The 17,141-nt window shown below is 39.4% G+C and overlaps 1 protein-coding gene across 1 annotated transcript; it reads right to left on the bottom strand.

Annotated features, from left to right (window-relative positions):
- Nucleotides 1-292: 292 nt before the first annotated feature.
- LOC110981302 (uncharacterized) lies at nt 293-11,646 on the bottom strand. The gene is made up of 5 exons (XM_022238781.2): nt 11,539-11,646; nt 9,811-9,959; nt 7,548-7,715; nt 6,556-6,651; nt 293-4,874 (listed from the first exon to the last, which is right to left on the bottom strand). Exons 2-5 carry the CDS (start codon nt 9,925-9,927, stop codon nt 4,755-4,757), a joined length of 501 nt encoding a protein of 166 aa, XP_022094473.2. The 5' UTR covers nt 9,928-9,959; nt 11,539-11,646; the 3' UTR covers nt 293-4,754.
- Between the last annotated feature and the right edge of the window lie 5,495 nt (nt 11,647-17,141).

Below are 17,141 nucleotides of genomic sequence, written 5' to 3'. Positions count from 1 at the left end.
ATATTTACTTCCACTAAAGTTAGAATAAGGAAATACGTTATTCTGAATTTGAAACATTTTGTCAGTCCAAGAACAGGTTTTGATATCTTTGGGCTGCAGGAAAGACGAACACTGGAGTAGACTTGGCAGTGAATGATTCCGATTACATTCAATTCCACTTGTGACCAATGTGGGTTTGTTTGTTTTTTTTTTGAGTTTGGCTTTCAGTCTTCAGTCTTGAAATAAATGAAGACAGTAGAGTGGAGTTACGCAGAGACAAAAGTATGAAATGAAGCAATTACGTAAAAAAAACTGGAAGAACAGTGTGAGGGTTTAATTTAACAGGTAAAAAAGGAACCACTATTAATTGTCAATGACATGTCAATATTCCTCATTTTAAAATTATTTTCTCTCGTAATTGTACATTTAAAGAAGTTAGTCTCGATGCAGGGTGCTATGAAGTAATTTTGACAATTTTTTTCACAAAAATGCACCAAGTGCCCCCTCTAAAAAAATAAAGGTATGTCCATTTGAGTTCAGTTCCCCAGCTCGTTACATGTACCTACCAGCCCCTCAAGACTATCACAAGAAACCTGAGACCTGAAGTCTTGAATTCAAGTCACAAACTACTCAAATGAACTGCAACAAAAGAATTCCTTTGTCACTGTTCCCCTGTTTCGTACAGTGTTTGTGACTGGTCTTGTGACTGGTCTTGTGACTGGTCTTGTGACTGGTCTTGTGACTGGTCTTGTGACTGGTCTTGTGACTGGTCTTGTGACTGGTCTGGACTAAAACACTGCCTATAAGCACATATGGCAGTGGTACAAGTTAAGTCTTGCCCTAAATTTCAACTACGGCATAGGAATTGCAGTAAGAACCATGTGACACCAACTCGCAGGTTAATTACTTCAGGGTAGCTTCTAACATGACTCCATCTACAAAATGACTGAAGAATAGCACACAAGACTGTGACATCAGATACTACACGAAGATACTTTTACAAAACCACCGAGGTGAATGAATTTCCACTTCAAAGAATATCGAGTGCTTTCTTCGCCATGATTAATTTCAAAACCAAAGATTCTTAGGTGACGATTCCTTCCTTTCACCAAAGCTTTAAAAAATTACTAAAACTGTCTTGATTTCCAGTCTAAAAATATACCTTCTCTAACAATGACAGTTCTATGTACTTTGTTGTATTATATTTACTTTGTTTAAGATTACACAAACATGACAACATAAGTCACAGAATCTCATGCACTTTTCATAATATATCAGTATTGTACTTGAAAGTGCTTAGACAAAATACATAAATACAATATAACTAATACCGATCATCCCACTTCAAAAGACTAACCTGAATTCTCCACACTGACTAACCAAAAAGGGAAATTTTTAAAAATCATAGTGCTTGATTTGTGTCTATTCTCACAGTTTCTAAAAATTTGCATTCCGATGGCCAAGATTCCAAGTGAATGTGACGGCAAAAAATGCTGCCCTTCACACACAATGAATGACCACAAACCAGATCAGGAAAAAAAAGAAATGGGAAAATTCTTTTCACAAAATTCAATTTCTGATTCTGCATTCTTTCAGCTCAGCTGGGAGGTTCAGCCAGTCCAATATATTCATCCTTTGAGGAGAATAAATATTCTCCTTAGGCAATGACTACCTGTAGAATTAGCTTTACCAAAAACTGCCAATAATGCTGTGCAAAAAAAACCAAAATAATAATTGATGTCAAATGGCTTCTGCCCAGGATTCCCCAGTCTACAGTCTTGTTCAAAACTATGGACAAACCTACTCAGCATACCTCTATAAAAAGCGGCCAAAAATATTGCCCACCCGAGCAACCTGACCCTGGTTGAACTACCCTGCTCACATCCTGAGGTAATGCACCATCACCATGATTCCCCGAAGGACTGCTTCTTGAAAATAATGTATAAACTTCAGAATATTATTTACACGTAATTTATGAAACTTATGAAAATACACAATTGAATACCTAATCAAAAGAAGGGCCCAACTCCAACAAAGCCTTTTTGAGTTCAAAAGATAAAACTGAATATTTTTGAAGGAGTTGCAAAGGATATCAATTAACCCTCCTAGGCCGAAATGGTGGAGCTGGGCCTTTCTTTCAATGAGGCATTAAATTCCAAGTTGAACCATCCATAATTCTATGCCACCTGTTCAGATTTCTAATTCTACCCTGTGCATGGTGTTTTTTTGTTTTTTTTAATAATGTTTGTTTATAGTTTGTGATGTTTTAAACTTTGTAAATCATGTTCAATTCAGCTGACGCTGCGAGGCATGATTATTAATAAACCAATTTGAATGAATGAATGAATGCCTTGATACACTGTATACTTCATTCACCGTCACGGGACACCTTGTTTCTGAATTCACCGAGAGTGTTTCTCATTTGTCCAAAATCGGTAGCGCACCCTGGATTTGTTGGAGGGAGGAGATTGGGATCAGAATTCAAACCCCCCCCCGGAAGTAGCTCGAGATGCTCAAGCCCCCCTCATTTGCACCACAGGACTGAGATGTATGATTTTATCAGAGCTAGTCATAGTTCAAGATATAGGTGTGTATTGGGTCATTGGTTTTCAGAAAATCAAAACAAAGCTCTGGAGACACCCCCACCCCCCGCCACTGTTCAAAATAACTTTAGAACCCTGCTGAACCATACTTTTAAGGAAACTGAAACAGTCTGAAAAATAAATTGACAATAAATAACTCTTTCAGGAACAGAATCTAGAAACTTGGTATCATTTCTTAAACTGGGGGCTTCATGTCCATTTTGTTCCCAATTTCCAATGCCTGATTTTAAGGGCTTCTTTTCTGCCTCAATAAATGTGGAGAACAGGATGTGCCAAACTATATTACATGTGTGTTTAGTCAAGGGAGGACATCTTTTCATTTGGTAATTGGGATTGGCAGTGCCCTTACTGCTAACAGCCAATGGAATTTCTCTTTTTTATGGAGATCAGTGTGACATAGTAAGTATAACAGCGCCCTCTACAGATGACACAGTAGATCCTGTTCCCTTGATTTTTTTTACAGTTGTAAACTCAGATCAGAAAGACTTCCAAACATCTTTCAGCAATTTGTTGATTACTTTTGCTGATACTGTAACATAAAATGATATTTTTCACGTATTCTATGTAAATGTGGAAAGTTTGTGTGCAGGCAAGAGGGATAACATTATTAGCAAACGACATACAAATTTTACTGAAACGTAAGATCTACCCAATAGCACAAGAGACATTCAACAAAAAAAAGGAAAACACGTCATTTCTAACCTAGCTTACAATATGCAAATAATGAATATTTATGAGTGCAATGGTCAGAATACTGGGCCAAGTTCTGTGAATTGGAAAATTCCATCATCACCAAACACAGTTATTCTTTACACTTTGCAAATATGAAACTCGACTTGTATTTGTTTCATCCCATGCTTGAAAAAATCCTGGGGAAAAAAACCTGTATCATCTAAATAAATCCCCATCGGAATAAGTCCCTGCATCACCCACACGTTCAGAAATCTCTTGTGGACGCCGCATAAAAGTTCCATTCATTGTTGAATAGAAGTTCTGTTGTCGAGGCATGGTCATGCCATGTGTTAGGATGGATTAGTCAGTGACAAGTGATTAATGAACCACCAATGAGATGATGGGAATTTAGTCGTGTACTAAACCAAAAATGAAAACTACATTTGCCCACACCTCGGACAACCTTAACCCCGGCCAGTTTTGCTGGGATCATAATCCAAATCCTTTGGTACTCTTCCATCACAGCAAGCACATGGGACACACACTCTTTGTAGTATCATCCAAACTTGGATGGATCGGCCAATCACAAATGTAAAATCTGATGTCTGGACCCATACCCTCAGTACATACCATGCAAAACCAGCCACTGATTTCATCAAACTTAGCACAACTTCACACTGCGGATAAGCCATGGGTAATTGGTGGCACGGCGGTGTGACATAATTGTGGTCGATTTCACAAAAAGGTGCTTAGCTACTCGAAATGTCTTGGATGAGGATAGCTTTTGTGCCAGCATTTCCTTTTCAATGTTACAGCATGAAGGATTAAAACTACCTATTCCTCCTTGGTTACAGCAACAATACGGGCATTTCACAATAGTGCGCCTCCAAGAGTTTGCTACGCATTGTGATTGGTCAACGGGTTGCAAACTCTTGGAGGCGCACTATTGTGAATCGCCCATTTAAACCATTGTTAAAGTAGTTCTGCCTATCATTTTGAAATATTTCCATTCAATTTTTGTTGGAACTGTGCAGAAAATCTGGAGTTCAATCTCAGCTAAACAAGTTCTTCATTATTTAAAAAAAGTTCTTCATTTCTTATACAAACCTTGTTGGCTTGAATGATGATGAGAATAGATTTTTCTATTTGCAAGTTATGCTACCTAAAATGATAGCACAAGTTAAGCTGTAATTTGATGTTCGGGTCTCAGACTTACAGTGAGCACAACTTATGTGAAACGTGTCACAATTTATGTGAAACGTGTCACAACGCAAGTGAAGCTATGCCACTGCGTAAAGAAATACCAGTTAGCCAATTTATGCACCAAGCAACCATCAGCAGGGAACCAGTGGTAGGAAATAAACAGCCCATGACATTTTGGTTGGTAACATGTTATTGCTGAACCAATTTTTTCTGTGCTTAGCATTGGATTAGGACAGATTTGGATGAAAACAAAAGATCCACTGTGAACTTTAATCCCACCTTCACCTTTCTGTTTTTTTAATAATTGGTATCGTAAGTTTCGTTGGTGCCGCTGGCTCGGGGTTTAAACTCACGCCACCGCTTGAAGTTGAACCAAATGCTGGCCCCAAACGAGACCATAGCGATGAAGCCAAAGATCTGTTGAGATTGGACAGAAGCACTCAACATTGAGCATGGGCAGTAAAAACCTTGAAATTCCTATGGCACATACAAGCATTGAGGTTTACACTTCATGTGAATTGCCAAAAAAAAGTAAGGAGTCACAAAACGTTTTCAGCAAACTCTGCCGGAAGTACAATATACTCAACTGCAGCATAACTCTGCACTGCAAAAGTTGAAGAAACCTTAAAGTGTCCTCTCTGTTGACTGTCATGCTCAGTCTGAGCCAGCCTTAATGCGCATATATTGCTTGCTGTTTGGTTTAACTGCAGCATAACTCTGCACTGCAAAAGTTGAAGAAATCTTAAAGTGTCCTCTCTGTTGACTGTCATGCTCAGTCTGAGCCAGCCTTAATGCGCATATATTGCTTGCTGTTTGGTTTAACTGTCAACTCTCCCCACCCCCACAAAGGAGAGCAGGTGGAAAGTTTTGCATGATGGTTTTATGGTTTTAGCAACATTAACATTGGATTTAATGGCATCTCATACAATGATAATTTATTTTTATCTTCCTTTTAATAATCAAGCTATGCTGTCAGACTTTTTTTCCCATTTATAAAACAGTTTTTGACACGAGTATTTTTTTATTTTTCTTTCTTCTGAATGTATACCAAGACAATGTAACACTGAAGAAAATAATTAGAAGTGACACTTTGAATGTGGGAGTTCAACACTTAATATTGACAGCAAGCAATTAATGTAGCGTCGTGCAGTAACATTATTATTTGTTGAATTGCGCCCTCGCTTGTTTACTTTGGATAAGGGAGAGCACCTTGCACGGACACGTCGGGCGCCATGAAAAAAGAGAACTCAAAAGGAGTCATAGACATTCTGTATCATGAAATTTCATATCCCTGACTCCACAAGTGTCGGTAATCATATTATGAATAGTTATTCTATATTTGGGTCTTGTGGGGGGTTAGGGGACATACGTAAGCATTATTTCAGGGGGGTTTAAAAAAACGTAGGTTTGGATTGCATGCACGCGTGTTTACTTGCGTTATGTGCGTTGTACATGTACATCATGTAAGGTATCATTGTGCATTGTGCTTAAGGTGATTTATTTTATTTTTTTCCTTTCATATAGTGAACCTCAGTTACTCGCTCATTCACAATGATGGTATGAGGCGCAAGATCGCTAGATGGCATCATTTGAAGTTTGTCGAATAAACAAATGGTGGATGAACAACTGCAGAAGTCTGCATGGTGTATAATTTGAGCGTTCAGACATGGAGAAATTTATATGTGACAGTTACAAATAACATTCATGAACAATATTCTTCACAAAAGAAAGAGCAAAAGAAAATGAAAGATGAAGTAGACAGAGCGACTTGTGAAGTCTTTTCTGGGCTCAAGAAAAACTTTTTGATTTCAATAAAAAATTTGTCAAGAGAGCATGGACAGCACGCCTTAAGGCTGGCTCGTACTCGGCGCAAAATTGTGACATTAGATCAAATATTTGTGCAGCGAATTCGCAAATGTTGAACATCATTCCAACTTCCGTGAATTTCGCTGCAAACATTTCTCACATCAAATTCACTTGAATTTCTCGGCACACATTTCTCACATCAAATTCACTTCACTTTTGCATTTCACCAGCAAGTATGTACTGGCCTTTCAATACTGAGCAGGAACCCGGGGGGCAATTTTTCTGTACTCACAGCAGCTGCAATCATAGGGGGTTCTAGAATGTTGAAGACAGACGCCATACAAACAATAAAGTAGGCTATTGTTCCAATAACGCTGACCAGAAAATCCTGCAGCAAAATCAGACAAAGGAGGTCGTAGGAATGAAACCGAGGTTTTGTTTGCCTACTGAAAAACAAAACAGACTTTCTGCCTCATTTCAGTTAGTAAGCAGTCCTGGTTTTACATTTATAATCCCTTAGCCGTCCCAATTTTATTTACATCAGTGTTGCGATTTTTTTTTCTCTTCAATTCTGTGGCCCATATGCATTACACTCTGCCACTCTGCAGAATCACTGTGTAAATTACAAGTCCACAGGTCAAACCTTAAGGAAATAAATTCTCTTGTTAGGAGATTGTAAAAAATCTTTTCCATGATGAGAAGACTATCCTAGAAAAAGCTGTAAGAACCCTTTTGTACTGTATCCACTCACCCTACAAGGATTCTAGGTTGTAATTAAGTGAGGTACCGTGAAAAAGAGTTTCTTCACTTGAGGACTCACTTGGGCCATTTCGGTACCCTGTACTTTAATTCTAAATTGATATATTTGAAAAATTGTAATTGGCGAGTCTAACAGGTTTGGGAGTTTGGCTGACGAGGGGAGGGAGAGAATGAAGGCTGACACAGTGGTACTTCCCTTGCCCTCTAGGTCTGGTTTGAATCCAAACTAGATGGACACAGAATTGGGGGTTTGGGGTTTCCCTTCTGTCTTTGCACAGACCTTTTTTTTCATTGTCTCTGCCTTGAGGTTTGCAAGCTTATACAGTCATGGACGGGCATCCTTTGAGAAAAGTGATCTCCATCCGAGGGTGTCAAGAGGGTCATACAAACTGTGTCACAGGGATAGAATATAAGTCACCTGATACATGAGAATCCCCAGGTCTGTGGGACAGCCCCCTAATAATGGGAGGAGTCGAAACAACAAATGGGAGGCTGCATTACTACTACACAGCAATGGCTACTCACGAATAAATAAATGTTTATCCTTGTGATGTTCCTGTCCTTTGAAAATGCAAAGACGATGAAGAGACCCACGCTCAAGAACAGACCGCAGAATATAACGACCCCGAAGAAGATGCTAGTGATCGAGGGGCCTACAGCCATGCACAGTATGAAGGCAATGAGGGACCAACCCTGGAACAAAGAATTAAGGCAACATTTACCCTACTCCCAACTCCTCCCGAATTCTCCTTGCTCAGCTCCCGGATTTCCTTTGGTTGATTACAAACAATGCACTGTATTAACATCTTGGGCCAGATCAAAGATTGTATAGCGCTGCATAGCGGTGCAAGATGGAGAACTTCACCGTGAATATGCATAAAACGTAAATGGGTGCCATTTGAGTAGGCAATACACCAGTGCAGTGCATGTTAATGCAACAGGCGCAGGTGCTGCGAGAGGCACACCCACCTGGGGTGCCTGTACCTAATACATGCACTTGCACTGCGCAGGTATATTGCTTGCTCGAATGGCACCCATGGTGATTACATCTTGTGCTGCTATGCGGTGCTATACAATCTTTGGTCCAGACCACATTGTTTGTACTCAATACGGGCGATTCACAATAGTTCGCCCCCAAGAGTCTGCAACACATTGGCCAATCACAACTTGTGGAATTTGTCGACCCTTTTCGCACACGCACTGGATCGACAGATTTAGTGCGCTGTGATTGGCCAACACGTTGCAGACTCTTTGTGGCGCACTATTGTGAATCACCCATATTGTGCATAAATTTTGGCATGCTGTAGATTGTACTAGAACTTTTGAACCAGGAGGTGCAGTGCAAACAAATGGAGAATGCGCGCAGGTTGGTTCACACTCTGGTCCTCGCACTAATGCCTTTTATATGTACACACAATCTGCATGTGACACACATCAGTACTCTATATGGCCTCAACTTTTGGTTAATTTCCAACGATGCACTCCACTGACATCTTGGACCAAGCCTTGTGTTATTTAAGCTCAGCCATGCACAAACTGATCTGCCCTGCTGAATGATATATCAATCGCACTGCCTCAACACATTGACGGTTATTACTGATGCTGAGAATTCCAAAGGACTGAGGCACCTCCAAGGAGTGGACTCAAGAAATCACAGAGGATGGGGGGGGGTTGAAGCTACATTCAAATTTAAAAAGGGGTAGTGGAGATTTTGCAGGATAGTAAAGTTGGAAGCTAGCAATAGCAAACAGGCCAAGGAAGTTAATTGTTACAGAAATACACTCAGCTCCTGTGCAGAAGCTCTGCCACAAACATTCCTTAATTCCTGCAAAACTTTCCACCGCTTAGGAACTTGGTGAAAAGCCTAACTGAACTTTCAAAACCGATATCCCTAAGCCTTTTTTCCCAGATACCCTCCTCAATCCTTCAAAATCCTCTGATTACTGAAGCAAAACTTGCCTTTAGCCCTAATCCTTCAATACCCTACAATATTTCTTGTATATACGTGTATGTATGTTCCTTTGAGAGGTGCCCACTGCCTCAATCCAACATCTTCTGGCAATTCCTGACATTGTGTTGAGGTAGCGCGAATGGTATCTTAGAGCGGTATGGATGATTTCATGTATGATCTAGATAAGAATTTACACGGCTGAGCATAAACAACACATGGTCTAACCCACAACCTTGACAATGCATCCTTTGCACTCCACAAACTGGTTTACCATTCCTCCTCAATCCTCCAAAATCCTTCAAATTAACCCAGAGGATTTTGGAGGTTTGGGAAGGGTAAGGGTTAAAGGTACATGTATCAAGCTCAGTGCCACATAACAGTGGCCCAATTTTGACTTCAATCCTTCAAAATCCTGGCAAATTTTCAGGTGGGTTTTGACTTCTGAAAGATCTGAGAAGGTGGATTCAACCATTTACTTTGGCTATTAAAATATCAAGAATTTGGCATCAAAATGTTAAGATAAAAGTGGAAATTATTGAAGCATTACTTCCCAATGACCAATTGCTTTAAGGCCAATTTATAAAGCAAGGCCAGGAACAGCAGTGTCAGTGAACTTCTCAAATTATGGGCAGTCTTTCACAAAATATCAAAGAAAACTATGGTCTTATGTTTAAAGTTCATAAATCCAGTACAGTGCATGAAAATATCAATGTACAAAATTAGCAGCAGGCAAATTTTCTAAGGAAATGATCTATTTCCAGGCCTATAAATTGATACAAATTTTAAAGAGGCCATACGCGAGGAGAAACAAAGACAGTCTGGAGGGATTTAACCTACCATCATCTTGGCTTTGAGCACACCATTGATGGATTTGACATAGCTCATGTCCATGCCACACTTGCGTTCGGTTTGGCCATCCCCAGCTCCAGCCCCGCCCTGCTCTTTGTTTTCCATGGCTGATGTTCCCTTGAACCCACGTGGAATTCCTGTGACAGGTTTAGGACAAAAATGTACAATGAAGAAGGAAGAAAACCTGTGAATATGTTAAGTGGTTTTAGCAGACAGTTAAATTTGTTAGTACATTTTTATGATTTGGTGTGGCCCCTTTACGGCTTTCGCTGTTTGACCTCTTCTAGGAGCCTTACTAGGCCTACTAAAGGCTACTTGTGACTTGGCCTAACACTAACAACACTTTTACCTGAAAATTGCACAGTAAGTAAAATTTGGTCAAGCTTTCAACATTCTGATTCATAAATCTTGAGTTAATGTAGCCACTACAAAATTACAATGAAATTTGATTTGGGGCTGATTTTCCAATTCATTGTTTTCAAAGTACAAAAATGAACTCATTTGCACTCCACAATAAGAACGTACTTTCTTACAATCTTGCAATTGGACATGTGAATTGAGATAATGATTTAATATGAATGTGGGATTTTCCAAGATTTGTTCAAATACTAGTATCAAAGCTGAATTTGCGCCCAATTTGTTGGCACTACCGTCTCTGATTTCAGACCAATTTCACGACACTGAAATTGTTTACAAAGGTTCAACATTATGCAGGTGTCAGCAATTAACTGACATGAAAGAGGTTTGAAAACATTGCATGAGATACATGAGGAAAGTCAAAGAAAACATTTGAAATGCAAATTGGCGGCTTATTGCATTGGTCATGTTGTTAATCTGTGAGCCTGTACTTTTGCTGTAACAGTCAAAAATTCCTTCCACTTGATTTGCCACAATTTCTAAGAAATTTTGACTTTTTCACATACATGTACAGAACTTGCAGGAATGCTTTCAAATGCTATCTGCAAGAAAAATCCCTTTTCTCTCTACCGCTCAATCTCGCACCAGGGAAAATAAAGTTTTGAAAAGAAGACAGATGCGATGTAAACTGGGCAGAAAAATCACTGTTGCACAATAGGGCCTACATTATGAGTACATCATGCAAATGTGTGTGCACTTGGGTCTACCTGTCACGGCAAAATGCCTGGCAGAACATCCGGAAAGCTCGGTGGACTTTAAAACTTTAGGGTTAAGGTAATAACATCATATCACTAAACGGTTTGTACCAATGAATTTCTCTAGTTTCAAGCTAAAACTGTGGGGTCCGACGTCGTTCACGGGAGCGGGGTGGACGCTCGACCCTACAGTTGGGGTAACAACCATGACAACGCACTTGTCTTGTGAACAACATTCATGACATTTGAGCTGCCTCTGCCATGTAAAAAATGTGAGGAAAAACCGTTGAAAAAAAATGTTGCTGTGGCAGGAAGACTTTACAACCTGGACGTTAGTCGCAATGCAATGTTGACAACGTCCACTGCACTACTGTGAGTGGCTAGCAAGTCAAGTACTGGTACATCAAGTACGTATACATGTATGTACTTGCTCAAGCACGCAAGATCTTTTTATAACGTTAGGCTTAACGTAAGTTTTGAAATCAAGAGAAAAAATTGAGTAAGGAATGCCTCAAGCTGTTGATATTATGATGCTTTTGGCTTAACTTTGCTGAGTTTGGGGCAATATGTTATGAGAGAAAGACGATTTTTCGAGCCCACCTACCTAATTATTGATCAATGATCCACTCCCCACCGTCAAATGTCTAGCTAGCGTCCAGACGACCCCCGTAAGTTGGGTATAAATTGAAACGACAAGCTAGAGGGACCTGCCTAGGAAACGCGCGAAACTAGAGCCACCGAACGGGGGCGCGCTTTACGAAACTTGTTTTAAAAAATCAGATGCAGCTACTGGTACGTCTACTGTCTTTGCGAGTCTGCGTATTCCAACAAAAAAGGCCTAAATTTCCCTTTTCGTGACAGTAGCCCCAATTCGACTGACTGCTATATTTTGGATCGGTGATTCAACTCGTTAACAACTTTTGTGTTAAATGCTTTCAAATGCTCCAGCTTGGAAAAAAAGACGTGAGACAACCAATCAGAAACTATAAACAGACATTAACAAGCTGGCTGGTACAGTGGTAGCGGAACTTGAGCGCTTTTTTTTGTATGCAAGCGCAAGTACTTATTGTCGTAGAGTTTATATAGGCCATAATATAATCATGTAAAGGGCGGCTTAAACGCAGCATAACAACTTGAAAAATTATACAAAATATAGGCCATAATATAATCATGTAAAGGGCGGCTTAAACGCAGCATAACAACTTGAAAAATTATACAAAACAAGCCAAGCCACTAAGTATTAAATTCAGTTTATGGAAGTGCTCTGTCTACTTTTACACGTGACTATTATCCTTTGGCCTATGCGTCGCAGTCCTGTTTGCTACTATGAAACCGTATGCCCAGCCAGCCTTAGGCTTAATCTCCGCTCTTAATTTTGACTTTAATCGGTTGAGCCTATTCGGCTAAAAAGGACTGATGAGGCAGATTGGAAATGATGGCTTCCGTAATACCCACACGTTCCCTCCAGGTAATGAAATAAACCTTTTCTATCAACCGGCCACACTGCATGCAACCCCAAACATTGGTCGCAATGCGCCTGGTAAAAGAGACCAAATAAATTTGTGACGTTGATGTACGCGCGCGCTTGCGCGTTGCCCAGCTGCGCTTGGCCAGCCCTATGTTTGTAAACAGTACAAGTACACCACTGCACTGAGCATGGTCTTCATATGAAGTGTAGCACACACAAGGATCAAGAGCTGGAGTGGTAATAACTTCCCAGTTTCAGAAAAAAAACTGACCACCGGGCCTATTCTATTTTTGTGAGATTGTTAATTTCAAACTTCGATAAATCTACTGGGAAAATATCGGATAAATAGTTCGTATTCACGGGCTAGTGACGCCACAGCATCAATCGTTGGCGCCGAAACTTGTAGGAGAAAGGCACACGCACGTTTGTACTTCTCTCAGTCCGAATCGGAATTACACATCAAAAATAGACTCTGTTTCAGGTGATAAAATATCAAAGATAAAACCCATTGAAGGTGTTAACATTTATGTGATTTAATTATTACACGATTATATTACATTTTTGTTAGGCCTAGTACACTACGTTTTTTTTCTTACTGGTATGCAAATATTACTTTCTAATGAGTTTTCGTTAGCACGATGTTTTCGCTCGTTTGATGGGCTGTTTGTGTTTGGTTCTTAAACGGATCTTCTGCATTTTGTTTAGTTTTAATTTTATTTTATCTTACTCTTTAAAAATCCTATTACAACCACACAACAAGTTGTCAATTCGAGCAAAAGTACGGTAACATGACGTCGCACACAGGATGCACTTTTCTAATTTTTTGACATCCGGCACGTACGCACCAATAATCCTTGCGCCCGCCGACACGTAAACTTCGTTAAGTTGAAATGTCTTCAGATGAACCGGAGGCCCGTGCACACGCGCACCATCGATTGATAACGAGTGCTCATTGGCTAATATGCCACTTTTGCGCTAAGTTGCCACGACGTCACGCTAATTATGACTGGATTGTGAGGTCTATGGTACTATGGCAACACCATGGATGTGTACACCATATCCATGTGTTTAAGTTAGTCACCATATCTGAGTCACGCTCCGCGAAGCAAGTCATTTTTTTGCCCGGAAAAAATTACACTTTAAAGAAAAAAATCTTCTGGCGTGTTGCTCGTTGAAAATGCCGACTAACCTTTTATCCGGATGTTAGATTCAATTCGCGCCGAAAGACTGGAATAAAAGCAGTTTGCCGTCTAAAACCAAAAGCTGTACATCTCACGAAGTCAAGGTAAGGCTGTGCAGACAGTACAATACCACAATGTACATGTACATGTACATGTACAGGCCTGTGTCGAGAATGAAGTCATGCGGTACAGTGGACATGGCAACGGTAAGTTACGAACTTTTATTGTAACTGTAGTAAGTAAAGAAGTAGGCCCGGGATAATTTCTTTCTTTTAAGAAGTTTAGACTTGAACTAGGTCAGTCCTGTTGTGTTCTGGAAAGTTCTCGATATGTAAATCTTCAGCGTAAACATTGACTTCAGCTTCGAACACAACTACTACTAGGCCCAAGATCAGTGTCAATTGAACTAGTGTTGTACAAAGGCCTGTAGCCTCCGAGAACGAAACCAGGTCCCCCAGGTATACGGGCAACAGAAGAAACGAGAGATGAGAAAGGAAAAGAAGATGACAGAAGAGGAAAAGGAATAATAAAAGAAGAAGAAAAAGACAAAACAAGAAAACAGAATGCAAAGAAAAAAGTGATGAAACCCAAAGGAAAGATGACAGAGAAGGAAAAAGAAAAACCGAAAGAGGAAAAAAAAAGAACAAAAGAGAAAAGAGAACATAGATGAAAAAAAGGAGAAGAAGGATGAAAAGGATTAAAAGAAGAGAAGAAAAGTAAAGACAGAAAAAAGAAAACTGTCATCAAGAAAAGCTGGAAAAAAACAGGGTTCCCAGGAAGAGCAGTGTCGTGTGTCGATGCTGATGGGTCTACGCACGTGGTGGTGCCTATACCCTGATTCAAGAAAAACAAGAAGAATAAAAAGAAACAGAGAGAAAGAAGATTATTAAAGAAGACAGATGGAAAAAGGGAGGAAATGCCAAAAAGAAAAGAGACAATGGCAAAGAATGAAAGGAAGTAAGAGAAAAGATTAAAAAAGAAATATAAAGAGCAGAAGTAGAAGAAGAAAAAAGCATTTTTATGTAAACATCACTGAGGAATTGACAAGAAAAAAAACAGCAAGCAACTAATGGGGAACAGGGTTCAACACTGAGTCTGAGGTATACCAGTGCTTATGCCTATGAAGAGGAAAAATGGAAAAAAATCTGTATTATAATAATACTTGTCCAAGAGCCTGATGGAGTAGGTCAGTTTCAACTGAAAATTTGAATGTGACTAGTTACGAGTAACCATTCATGATGTCATGGTTACTTCAACTTGTAACTTTTTGATGAATGATACATACATGTACTTTCCTGAAAGTGATATCTACATGAACATGTATGTCGGGTAATGGTGAGTGTATTCCATCATTTTTATTTCCTGATAATTTGTTTGTAGATTTCAAAAAATTAATCACAAAATAGAATTAAAAGGTACTTAAATGATAAACAACTGAGAATATCAATGTAGGACTATAATGTAAATAGTTGTTTACTTAGAATGGGAAGGTGGACTGGTGAATTATTCATATCTATATTTCAGTCTCCAAATAAGTGAAGGAAATTAAATTTTTTCCAGTTCACTTAACAGTTCACACTAAACATATAACAATTTTAAACGTAAACCAAAGGAAAAATTACGGTTTGTATTTTAGTTCGCAGAGAGAGGTACGTCTGTTTCATACATTTCACAAGACAGGGTTCCCAGGAAGAGCAGTGTCGTGTGTCGATGCTGATGGGTCTACGCACATAAGAAGTGCCTATACCCTGTTGGATGGTTGGAGGGATAGGTCTACAGAGGGTGGGTGGGTGTTTCTAGAGAAACCAAAAAAATGCAAAAACAGACACCAGGTGGTAAGTAACTTGATTTTAAAGCTAATTCCTTCACTGAAGACTTTAAAGTACACGTAGGCCTAATGTCTGTTAGCTTTCTAAGAGGTTCACCTTAAAAGAGTGGTTGGGTGGAACATTTTAGGTTCAAAGTCTGATTTTATTTTGTTTATGTATATATGTGTGTTCAGGATGCAAGGATACAAGGATACAAAATGCAGGATACAAGTAAAAAAATGAAAACTTAAGTAAAAGAAAATCAGCATAAAGGAGAAAAAACTTAAGTTGAAAGTTCTTGAGAACGTGGTTCAAGTGGGAATGAGAAAGTTGTTTATGAATATATGAAAGAAAAGAATTGAAGTTTATTCTTGTAATGCAGTTAAAATTTTCATGCCCAGTTATGTTTAAGTTAAGTAAAATTGAAATGGATGGTAGGTTGGAGGGGGTCCTCAAAAGTAAGTGGGAGGGTGGACCACCCCTTTTACTCTACAAAAGTGCAGCAACATACAAATACGTTGTTCAAAGCACTGTTTAAAAGGACACAGCATTTTTGTGGCGAAGCAAACAAAACTTGGTTTAACACTCCATCCATTTGGTTGTTTCAACTTGTTTGTATTCAGAAGGGTTCCCAGGAATAGCAGTGTCATGTGTCAATGCTGATGGGTCTATGCATACCTGACATGTCTATTCCCTGCATTTGGGCCTAGGAGTACTGACAGAACTATAGTTAAGTGGGTGTGGTGACGTGATAGATCTATCTGGGCATTTTCAAATGTGGACCAGTTTAGGCATATTCAGAAGGGAGTTGAACCCTTTTGACATTTCACTGCACAGTTTCAAAGTGTATACATGTACCAGTAGCTACAGGTATCTTTATTGGCACCTAAGGTAGTTGAACTTGAGCCATTGATGACTGAGCCAAGGTGGCTGTGGTGCGATGGTGGACATACAGGAGAGTATCAATCATGGACTTGTTAGGCACCTTCATTGGGACTTAGGTACTGTAGTTGAGCCATTGACTGTTGAAGTAGGTGTGGTGGCTAGCTTTACAGGTACATTTTTCAAACATTTAGTTAACCCCCTTGTTTAAGCCCTAAGCAGTTGAGCCATGTGGGAGTGGTGTGGTGGGTAGAGTTACATGCACCTGACAGATACTGATCTAGGCATTGTCAAATATGGACAAGTTCGTAACCTTGTTCAGAGACTTAATTGGTAGTTAAGCCATTGCACACATGTAGTTAGGTGGAATTGGCGTGGTTCTTTGATGAATTTTAAAATACATGAAATAGATTGGCACCTTCAATTGGGCTTAAAAGGAGCAAAGAGTCGAGTGTACACGGTCTACTGTAATTCAGTTTATAAAATTCATTAATGGAATGCAGATTTTGTAAGATACCAGTTGATGAGTATAACAACAAAGAATATGAATCGTTTGATGAATATGCAAATAAACTATTACTTTGAGAATATGTGAGCCAAGAAAAATTTGAAGTTACATGTATGAGTTTTAGTTTGATTTCAGCAGCCACTTTTAAACATTGTTTTCATTATCAAACATTGAAGTTTTTTGGAGGAGTCTATATTCCACTGTTGTGGCATACAGACTCCTCAAGAAGAGGATGTTGTAGTGACGTAAGTGGTCCGTAGTAGAAGGGGTAGAAATTTGGAGGCAGAACTATTACTATCACAGAAACTTTTCCTGAGAATCCATGTGTGAATGGCTCTTTGCTGATTTCATAGTGACTCC

The sequence above is a fragment of the Acanthaster planci genome, linkage group LG06 (genome assembly GCF_054643075.1).
Source record: "Acanthaster planci isolate LZ-2023a linkage group LG06, COTS_SCS, whole genome shotgun sequence".
Classification (NCBI taxonomy): Eukaryota; Metazoa; Echinodermata; class Asteroidea; order Valvatida; family Acanthasteridae; genus Acanthaster; species Acanthaster planci.
This window is presented reverse-complemented; position numbering and strand designations above follow the sequence as displayed.